Consider the following 11,416-nt stretch of genomic DNA (forward strand, 5'->3'; position numbering starts at 1 on the left):
GGGTGTAAGACAATGGGCTACAGGGCAGCGACTACGCGCCCCGCATTGGACGCGGTGAGCGTCGAGCAAAGCAGCGTTCGGCGCGGCAACGAAATGTGCGCCTGAGCAAGAGACGCACGCCTTAGAAACAGCGCGTTTCTAAGGCAACACCGCATTCACTAGAGGCGCTTTTGTACCGCTTTGAAGCGTTGTACTCGTGGCTCAGTGGTAGCGTCTCCGTCCCACACTCCGGAGACCCTGGTTCGATTCCCACCCAGCCCGTCTTGCAAGAGTTGAGCCAAAGCCACTTCTCCTCTGTCGTGACGTCACGGTGTCACGTGATTTCATGGTCACCGCCGCGCCTGAGGAGCTGGGTTGAGCCCTCGTAATATGCTTCGCATAAAACACGACGCCTTCTGAGCTCGCAGAAGCTAGGGTGCTGGTTGTTGCCGTCCTTAATCCCTGTATCTGGACAGTGATCGGCATTGTAATGAAACGGTCATCTCGGCGTTGGTCAATCGCGGTCTGTCTTGAAAAGACAAGTTTTGTGAATGTGCGTGAATGTGAGTGAGTGAGTGATTGAGTGAGTGAGTGAGTCGGTCGGTCGGTCGGTTTAGTTTAGTTAACGAAGACGGAAATAATGAAACATGGCCGCCTGCAGCGCAGCTCCCTAACGTGCTCCAGAGTTGTTACCGATGCTGAAGTCGAGGGAGACGTCGTCAACTCCCGGCTGGTATTCACGCTTGAAGCGGATGGCTAGAAGAAATGGTTGACCACGGCGTATGATGAGCGGCGGGTCGCTCCGCTCCAGGGAGTCGAACATTTCCGTGTGGTGGTGCTTGGCGTTGTCCTTGGAGTAAAGCTCCACGGCGTCCACCTTTATGGCATTGCCTGAACAAAGGTTGCGTACTGTTGTTTAGTGCAGAGTTAACGAATGTTTCATGTTAATTGAGGAAGCATTCATTCACTGTCGATATTGCAAAACCCGTGTGTCATTCCTACGTAGGTTGTTTTGCTACATGTCACCTGGAGCCGGAAGAAAGGCGCTTGTACTAGCTATTTACCCGTCTTCAGAAATAAGGACATGTAGCTTTATGCTACAACGTCGTTGAATTTCATGTTAAGATTGGAGCGCATTTTTAACTTGGCACTCGACTCCTATGTCAGTACTCGCGAAACCATTCAAACATAAAAAATTCTACGGTGCTTCTTTTCTGGTTCTTAGCTACACTTTCGCATTAATCGCGCTGTTTTTCGCGTTGAAGTGCTGGGAACGCATGATGCATCCTTTATTTTTTCCTTTTACTCACGTGTGTATGACAATACACTGGATGTTTATACACGTATGTATTTGAATCATTCATGCAAGGGAACTCGGCGAGCCCGCCAGGCGCATTGCATGGGACGTTGTGCTACTTTTTGCGGGTTACCGCAAAAAGTAGTATTAAAATCATTCCTGGTAAACAACAAGACCATACTTCAGCATGAGCTCAGAAACCACATTCGTAGATGTTACGTATTAATCAACCATTATACTTTTCACATTTGAATGGTGTCGTCATTATAGCATATTTCGCACATCTAAAAAACGATAACCACAAGCTTAACGTTAATTTTGCAGAATTCTATATTGTGAGAATGCAATCGAGAACAGCACACTCGTCACGCTTTCGTATCAACATGTGTTGTAACATACTCCTTTCCGCGCATCCGCTCACATCGAGACGCACCAATAAATTTAAATAAAAAAAAGAAATAATTGAACTTCAAACGCTTTCTGTATCTATCTAACCAAGGGGCACGTGCACTGATAGCAGCGGCGAGGCGCTGGTTCTCACTCCAAGAATCGCGTTGAAGCGGTGTCAGATGTTAGAAGTGCCAATGGGTAGGAGCTTAGTTTCCTACAATTACCAGAGGGAACTCTGGCGCTGCGATCGTCGAGCCACCATGGGAATGATGGGTATAGTACATGGATGTGTCTGATCTTCGTACTCGTGGATTCAAACGTTCTTGTTATCTGGGCCGGAATTTGCCTGAACTTCAAAGCAATCGATACGTTCTCTTAATGCAGATTGTAATAGGTCTCTGCAAGCCCGAATAATCGCTGCTAATTGCAGCGGTCCCGCTTGTCTATGCGTCCGTGGCGTAGTAGTTTCAATATCAGGCTTCTGTGCTAGAGGTCCTGTGTTCGAATCCTGCCGTAGGACTATATAGATCATGTTTATTTAATCGCACTCATAATTTTTCTTAAAGCTTATCACTTCACAAAGTCACAAAGCCGTCTAAAGCCAGAAGGACAAAGTTTAGGCAAGTCCATGTACTACTCATCATTCCCAAGCTGGCTGGGCTGTCCTACTTTCAGCTCTCGTAGACCCTATTGCCACAGTTACCTCTAGTAATTGTGTGAAACTCTATGGCTTAGAGACGCTATAGACCGGCGGGAGGCATTTCCGTGATACTGCACAATACTTGTTCACGCCAGCTATAAGAGACACGTTTGCACTTGAGATACGAGCGCGCGCGAGCTGTGGCGGACGTAGCGATAACGTACGGCGTCGGCGGCTTCATTCTCGCCTGAAGTGTGCGAACGCATTGCGATATGGAGTGCGAATCAGCCGAACGGAGCGCCCTTGAACGACGATAAAGTGTTGGCGTTACAGTAGCTAGGAGCTTTCGCGCACGCGTTAGCACAAATGACCGGCTTCTGGGCTGGTCACAACAGCTTTGCGACAAATGCGGATCGCACGGCCACTCAAGCATTCGCAGTCACCTTGGTGTTCTCCTCGGCGTGCTCTTTCTTCGCTGAGTCTCCGCTCGCGTTCCTCAAGCGCGTTCCGCGCGGTAGCCAACGTGTGCGCCGCGTAGGCATTCCAGTTTGGATAGATCACGTAGGGCCCACCGTAGCCGGACATGGTGGCCTGTTTGCTGCAAGAAAGAGGGCAATAAACACGTCAGTGCCGACCTCACTAATTTTTAGGTGGAAAAGCTTCAATATAAATGTCGGCGGTGCAGTGCCTCTGCTAAAGGAAAGATGTTCTCGAGAAAAGGGCAAAACTGTGTCCCTGTGAGCATTGCGAGGGTGGCTGCTCTACGGGCGAAATCCTGCAGGACCCCAGTAAGGCTTGCTTTCAGCGAAGGTAACTCCAGTAACTCCAGTAACACCAGCCCTTAGAGTGGAACGATAGCAAACGAGACATCTCATTGGTCGCCCTCTGCACATTCGGTATGCTTTACTGACAAGGCAGCTGAGTCCTGTTGAATGTCTCCGACGGCAACTTGCATGTGTTCGCCACTTAACGAGTAAGTCTTGTGTAACTGTCCCGCCTTGTGAATGAACGCTTGAGCTGCGCGTGCCAGCCTTTTGCGCAGTGGATGAGCGAGTAGCCGGCTAATAATTATTTGCGATTTATCGTGCTAGAGCGTCACCACGGACAATGAGCGACGCTGCAGTTGGCTTTAGCGAATGCTCTGGATTTGTACTGACTGCATGGGATTCTTTAACATGCGCCCTAATGTAAGTACACAAGCGCTTTCGCTCTCTGCCCCTATCGGATTACGGCAGTCGCCGCTGGAACTAAATCCCGCGACCGCGTCTGGAACAGATCGCCGTGGCCAAGAGAACGCCACCGCGGTGGGTGTTGGCTGTTGGCTGTCTATGACTTCATGCAGGTGACTTGCTATCGCAGGTAAACATGAGCATTCGAATGTGCAATCAGTGCTGGCAGTTGTATACTTGGTTGAACCAAAGCGTCAGTTGAGGAGCGTTTGCAATGCACTCTTGCTGCCATATGATGCTACACCGTCTCGGTTAAAAGACCCTGGCATATGAGGGAGCTACGGGGGCATTTAAGTCCGTCCTCGTTCTCTGAACGCGCACAAAAGTTTCTTTTTTTCTTTTTTTTACGAGCGGGTAGTAGCTTATAGCTTTTTATGCGTAAGGGGTGTCTACTATTTCCAGTACACGTTGAAAATTGATCTATAAGTTATTGGTTATTTATGCAATTTACGCACTTACATCCTTACTTCTTCAGCTAACTGAATGCATATGAGAAAGCGGGCTACCTCACAGCCACGTATGCAGAGACACGAATAGAGACCAACGTTATTCGTACATGGAAGAAAACAATGACAGCGAGAGCACCGTTCCTAAAAAAAGTTATGGGGTTTAACGTGCCAAAACCACTTTCTGATTATGAGGCACGCCGTAGTGGAGGACTCCGGAAATTTTGACCACCTGGGGTTCTTTCACGTGCACCTAAATCTAAGTACGCGGGTGTTTTCGGCCCCATCGAAATGCGGCCGCCGTGGCCGCATTTCGATGGGGCCACGGCGATCGCGGGATTCGGTCCCGCGACCTTGTGCTCAGCAGCCCAACACCATAGCCACTGAGCAACCACGGCGGGTGAGAGCACCGTTCCTGCGCCCAGAGTGAAAAGTGCTGCATGCTTGCACCGGCATGACATCAATAATGGGTAACCGCTAAGGAACGCAGAACGGCGGGCGTGAAACAGAACACGCACTCCTTCCCCCCTCTTTGTTATCTCTCGCCGTAAAATGACATATGTTGACGGCACCAGCATGGTAACCTTTCTGCTGAGCGCGTGGGCAAACAGGTGCATTGCTGATGTGCTTGTATTGCTGATGTGCATTGCTGATGCTCACTTATTGGCAGAGACCTGCAGGGTTGGCACATTGTTGATTCTCCACGTATAGCAGCTAACACAGCACCAGGCCATAGGGGTCAAACATTGGCCATAAATTACGCAACATGGCAGCCATTCAAGGAAAACATTGGACGTTTATTGGTATGTGACCTGAAAGTCTCGTCTATGCGCTGGGGAAAATAAGAAGCAAAAAATAAAAGCTTCTAACGTGTACTTCTCTTTTTAATTTGCAGGTCTATGGCCGAATTATTCTGTGTCAGACCACGAAGGCCAATGTGGCTTTTTTTTTAGAGAAAGTGAACTAGATATGCAACTGTAATAATTGTTGCCATCTTTTTTATTCATGCGCATCTACTCTTTCTTTCTTTGCCATATTCACTTTCTTTTTCTCCTTTCCTTCCTTCTTACGCCTATGCTCAGTAGCTGGCTAAGATAGAGTAGACCAGGCCGGCCTCTCAGCTTTTCTCTGATCATTAAATCTCTCTCTGTCTCTCTAACATACGTTTGCCGTTACGCGCAAGATATGCTGACCTCTACATCTCGGCAGCACCTCCCTTCCCATTTTTCCACATCATGGATAAAAAGGCAATGTTGAACAAGTGCTAAGCTAACAAACGCTACAATTTCTCAATTCCAAGACAGGCACATGCCTTTGAACAAAGTCATCCATTCAAGCTGTGGCTTGTCATTGCGAATCGTCGTTTGTAAGCCACAGTTTTAGAAAAGTCGATCGCAAGCGTTTGGAATGCCTGTCACACGTGTTCCTTCGTTACGCAGAGACAATGGAGACCAATTGGTAGGAGCATATACTGCACCACGGCAGTTGCACAGGAGTGAAGTAACAGCAGGAGCGCCTTATGCAGCTCGACGCAAGCGGGGCGAGAAAATTAGACGCGTCACTTTGCGCATGCTTCGCGGAGGACGTTGCAGGCACTCGAACGCCATGTGCAACCGGAAAACAAAGATTATGCGTGGAGTAAGATTCCCCGGAATAATAAGCACGAAGCACTTGTCAGAGAGAACGTCTGTGAATGACTGGCCTCAATACGCATCGCAATATGGCATCAACACACTGTAAATGACAAACGCGTTGTGATGAGATTATGAAAACGCTTTTATTAGATGAAACGTGAGTTCTCTTTGGCTGTAACCTTTCCATTGGTTTCACTCTCAAAAGGAACGAGTATCATAGTATTTTGTCGTGCGGTCTCGTAGGTTTGCACGCGTGTGATAAAAACGCGCATCGTATAGATTACGTCAGAATAACTCACAGCTTATAGAACTATGACACCTTGCTAATGGAAAAATTAGAGCTTCAAAAAGACATTTACCACATAAACAAGCTTTACTTTTGTTTTCAAAGCCTAACTAAAAACGGTCCTATTTGTGAAACTGAATTTTTGTATCTTTGTTCGGTTTTTGAGAAGCGAGTTCATCTTAACGCGTTTGGTTCGATCTGCTTCATACATGAATTTTTATGTCTTGGTTCATACATATAAAAGCAAGACGATGTGGTATTGCATAGATGGATAGCTTTGAGGGTAAATACAGCGGGTATTGGACAAGACGGGAAAGGGACATACCAGCTCGGTGTCAACGTTTAAGCAAAAAGAAGTGCCTTTGAGAAAGGCTAGTCATTTTGTCTTAAGGTCGGTACCGGACAAAGACCACGCCCTTCCCTCACTTCTCCTTCTCTCTCATTTCTTTTCTATCAGTGTAGTAAATTAACGCAAGCACTAAAGAACGCACTTGGGCTTCGAAGTTTCATTAACAGGAACCCTCTTTGCTATTTAAGGTGCAAACCCTGTTTGACAGCTCAGAGGTAGTAGACAATTTATGCTTTTGACAACACAGACCGATGCGTTTGAATAATCTCCTTTTTCAAAAACAACAAACGAATGGAACTCCCTCCCGCAATGATATTCTTGTGTGAAAACAATCCCCCTCCCCCCCTATATGGGCTCTAGAGGTCTGCCAGCGAAATGCAGCGGAACTCAGACCATCGCTTGCAATTTGTGGACAGCGTTCAGTATACAGGCCTGCAAACTAACACACACCATCACGCCATGGCATTTTGCTGGACACGGGTGGACAGTGCGAAGCTCAAGCCTGCAATTATCTCGAGTTTGTTTAATTCTTATCTGGGACAAAACACAGTAGGATCGACTAACTCGGAATGAAGCAATGGAAGAAAACGCCAATTGCAACTGGTTATCTTTCTTTTCCTTTTGTGTACGAATATCATTACGGTGACAGGAGAGATACCGAAGTATAAAACCGATTGGTGCAATGTGGCTTGAAGCAAGTTTGAAATTTTAGTGCACCAAAATAAATTTTAAATGATCGGCTCAAGGTTCTTACTTGCGCGCCCTTAGTTGAGCAAGTATACTAGTGGGAAAGATTCTAATTGCACCTGTTTATCACATGATGGCTAACAAGTAATTGTTTGTGAAATTATAAAGCATGATATCGATGTTACTTTAAGGAGAACAGTTAAAGCAGAATAACGTACGTCAAATAGCGTTTAAAACGACACTGCATAACGTAACGCGGACGAAAAGGTAAACCAGGGAGAGAGAGGTGGCTCAGCCAGGGTAACCGACATTTCGATAGGTGAACTTTGCCGAGGCAGCTGCACAAAGAGAGGCGGCGTCACTGCCCTATCGAAGTGAGGCCAGCTTTACCAAGAGGCGCCACCCCGGTTCACCCTGTGTGCATGTCTTCCATACTTGGACCTCGACAGACTCCCGACTGTGGACTGCATTTTCTAAGACAGCTGACGCATCGTTCACAGCGCCTTGCATGTTTAAACCACCGAGGACAGCAGTGGACACGCACGCAGCTAAAACCACAGCAACATGTTATGGCTATGTAGGTGAACTGGTCTGGACGGAATGACACAGCAGTCTTGTCTGGACTACGCTCGGGCAGTAGTGCCCAGTACTGGCCAAGGCTAAAAATAACGGAGCCCGCACTTATTTCCCGGGGACTTCTTAATAACTGCGCAGTAGAAAGTGGCCAAGGGAACGAGGTATAGTCACGGGCACAGGACCTCGTTCTTGCATGCATGAAGTTCCATCTACGCTACTGTACACATTTTGAGCCGTGAAGCGTAACTGCTGGCATATAATGATTTCATAAACGGTGACCACATGTTCTTCGGGGGCGAAATTACCATTGGCACTGACCAGCTATATAAACCCTGAGGCACAGGGTCGACACGCAGGCACCGTGAACACGAAGCCACCAGAAATCACGCCTTCTTCACATAAACTTCCTTCGGTTAAACAAACTAACGATAAAAATTCACTCCCGTCAAGTGCACCTAAAGATCCGTCACGGGCAAACAAGCTTGCCGGCATAACGCATCTCGGGCCCACTTGGGGAGTTGGAGGCCACGCGGCGGTCGAGTCTTTCGGAGCGTCTCACCCGTGTGTTAGCGCCGAAGGGTGTTCCCGCGGTGTAACGACGACGCCGGCGCTGCTGGTCGGCCGACTCCGCGCTGAATGAACGTGCCAGCACGCGGCCGCCGAGTACGGAGCGTAAGCGCAGCGCGGTCTCTTTTGAGCGGTGGCCCTGTCTTCCGCCACGGGCACGATGCGATGGGTGCGGCGAAGCGGCTCCCGGATGAGCGACCCGGTATCGCGCTCGGGTCCCAGTTCGTTCGTCGTCACTCGGGCCCTAACGCTGCGAAAAACGCAGCGTCCGCCACCGGAAGCGCCGTGTTGCAAACTTTCGCGAGGAGGAGTTTCCGAACTGCCATTTATCAGTGCTCTGCATATATATGGGCATTGCGCGCATCGCGAGCAGTGCGACACATTGATCCGCTCGGTCTGCGCGCGTCACTGCAGCGTTTTTTTTTTGCATTGCTTATATTTATTTATTTGTACAAACCGTGCGTGTTTGAGGACGCGTCCGCACAGGGCACACGTACCCCGTAACCATTACGCAAGGCTCCTGCTCGTCATCTGAGAGTCTAGAAGCTCAGACTACATTTACCCAGCTCTGTTTTCTAGTTGAGCCCTTCTTGCCTCTCTTGTCGTGGCCGTGCACTTCACGCCATTGTGAAGTCAATGTAAGGAGTATACGAACCCTAGTAGAACCCTGGGAGTTAGAACCCTGAGGAAACACAAATACCCAAGAAAGTGGATGGGGAAATGGCGCCGCGGTTGCTCAATTGGTAGAGCATCGCACGCGCAATGCTAAGGTTGTGGGTTCATTCCCCCCCTGCGGCAAGTTCTTTTTTCATCCACTTTCATTTCTATTAATTTATCGTTTCTTTATTTCATTTTTAAGGACAAGTATTTTCCCCTATGTTGTCCTTGGTGTCAGTGTTTGTTGGCTTCTTATGATATGACTGATAAAAATCGGGCCCCTCGGTTAACCCCTTTTCTTCTCGTTTATTACATAACGAGGGTCTCGAATCCAGTAACATTGATGCCTTCAGGTAGCATGTGTGGTTTATTGGCCGTTCGCCTTTACCCAAAAGATCACGTTCTCGTGACGCCTGCGGCAGAAAGGATGTTCCCCATCCGCCACCAAGGTCTGCGAGTGGTGGCGCTGGCTAACACGCCCAGGGTTCTACTAGGAAACATAAATACCCAAGAAAGTGGATGGGGAAACGGCGTCGTGGTAGCTCAATTGGTAGAGCATCGCACGCGAAATGCGAATGTTGTGGGTTCGGTACCCACCTGCGGCAAGTTGTTTTTTCATCCACTTTCATTTCCATTAATTTATCGCTTCTCTATTTCATCTATTAAGCACAAGTATTTTTCCCTATGTTGTCCTTGGTGTCAGTGTTTGTTGACTTCTTATGATAAAACTGCTTGTTAAACAGAGAGAGAGAGAAAATGATAAATGAAAGGTAGGGAGGTTAACCAGGACTGAGCCCGGTTGGCTACCCTACACTGGGGAAAGGGAAAGGGGGACGGAAAGATGAAAAGAAAAGAAAGTCCACTGGAGATATCAGTCGGTCACTCAGTCCGAATCACAGGCGCTCACTCAATCCGGTCGCTTTCAAATACCGCAGCAGCGCTTTTGTGGCCTTTTGTAGCTGCGATATGCGAGGCCATGGTCCCAAGATCTTCTTCAAGGTGAACGGCTTCCCATCCTGCTGATTGAGAGCTGTGCAGAGGTCTTGCCTTTCGTTTTCATAAGATGGGCAGTAGCACAGTAGGTGTTCTATGGTTTCGTCGACACCGCAGGCATTGCACTCGGCGCTATCATCCATTCCAATCAGAAATGCATAAGCATTTGTGAATGCGACTCCCAAACGTAAGCGGCACAGCACTGTTTCCTCATTTCGCGGAAGACCTGGTAACAGCCGCAGTTGCATAGAGGGATCGAGGGAATGCAAGCGATGGTGAGTGAATTCAGATGTGTGCCACTTCTCCAATGTCAAAGAGTGGGCTAGCTTGCCTAAGTGTTGGGCTGCGTCGGTCCGCGATAAAGGTATTGAAACAAGGGTTGCTCCTTCGTGTGCTTTTCTAGCAGTTTCGTCAGCGAGGTCGTTGCCGGAGATACCGTAATGACCAGGCAGCCACTGAAACACGACGTCGTGTCCTTTCGCGATCATGAGATGGTGCATTTCTCGTATCTCCGACACGAGTTGTTCACATGACCCGCGACGAAGAGATGCCAGAAGACATTGTAAGGCTGCCTTGGAATCACAGAATATAGCCCACCGATTAGCCGGTTGGTTATTAATATAATCAACGGCACCTCGGAGGGCAACAAGCTCCGAACCAGTCGATGATGTCAAATGAGAAATCTTGTATTGGATGCTTAGTGATCGTGATGGTATAACCACTGCGCTGGTGGAGCTGGTCTGAGTGGAAGAGCCATCCGTATATATGTGTATTCTATCAAAGTAGAAAGTGTGCAAACAATCCAGAGCTGCTTGCTTCAAAGCCAAGGTAGGCAGGTCGGTCTTCTTTCTTATTCCTGGAACCGTAAGACGCACTTGAGGTTGTTTTAAACACCACAAAGCTGAGGTTGAACGTGAAGAGGGTGTGAAACCCGATGGTAAGGAGGCACGATGGATGTTGACCTTGTTGGAGAAGGACGCCTGTGGTCGTCGTTCCAGCAGGCATGCAAGAGAGCTTGACTGCATCCGTGAAACATGACGAACATGGGCTCTAAGCGTTTCGGTACTAATATAAGTCGTGATGGGATGGTCTTGAGCCATTACAATGGTTCCAGCTGTTGAGGCGCTGCGCGGAAGGCCTAGGCAAACACGTAGTGCCTGCGCCTGCACGCTCTGAAGTTCTCGAAGATTTGACTTGCATGTTTTAGCAAGCACGGGAGAACTGTAGCGTAGGAATCCGATGAACAGTGCTCTATATAACTGTAGCATGGAGCCCACTGACGATCCCCATGTTTTGCCGGCGATAAACTTGAAAACGTGAACAATAGATGTGAGCTTCTTCTTTAAGTGGGCAACATGAGGGCTCCAAGTGAGGTCTCGGTCTACAATGACGCCCAAAAACCAGTGATTTCTCTTGTAGGAGATAGGCTGACCATTGATGCATACCGGATAAGGACTGATCGCTTTTCGCGTAAAAGCGACTATCGCACATTTTTCTGTTGAGATGGTAAGGCCTTGTGCGTGAAGGTAGTCAGATGCCTGCGTTGCTGCTTTCTGTAGCCGTGCGCGAACCTGCAGGCGAGTGACCGCTGATGTCCAGATGCAGATGTCGTCGGCGTAGATTGAAACACTCACTATTTCTGGTAGGGATTTGGCCAGCCCAAGAAGCGCGAGGTTGAAAAGAATA

The 11,416-nt window shown here is 48.4% G+C and overlaps 1 protein-coding gene across 1 annotated transcript in view; it reads right to left on the minus strand.

Moving 5' to 3' along the window:
• LOC135906682 (hemocyte protein-glutamine gamma-glutamyltransferase-like) overlaps window positions 1-8,320 on the minus strand; it is a 32,879-nt gene extending 24,559 nt beyond the window's left edge. Inside the window, exons 1-3 of the mRNA XM_065438237.1 lie at window positions 8,073-8,320; window positions 2,750-2,904; window positions 673-870 (exon numbers count right to left, since the gene is read on the minus strand). Coding sequence (XP_065294309.1) covers window positions 673-870; window positions 2,750-2,891 — 340 coding nt within the window. The 5' untranslated portion in view covers window positions 2,892-2,904; window positions 8,073-8,320. The remainder of the gene's footprint in view (window positions 1-672; window positions 871-2,749; window positions 2,905-8,072) is intronic.
• Window positions 8,321-11,416: the final 3,096 nt, after the last annotated feature.

The sequence above is a fragment of the Dermacentor albipictus genome, chromosome 1 (genome assembly GCF_038994185.2).
Source record: "Dermacentor albipictus isolate Rhodes 1998 colony chromosome 1, USDA_Dalb.pri_finalv2, whole genome shotgun sequence".
Lineage (NCBI taxonomy): Eukaryota > Metazoa > Arthropoda > Arachnida > Ixodida > Ixodidae > Dermacentor > Dermacentor albipictus.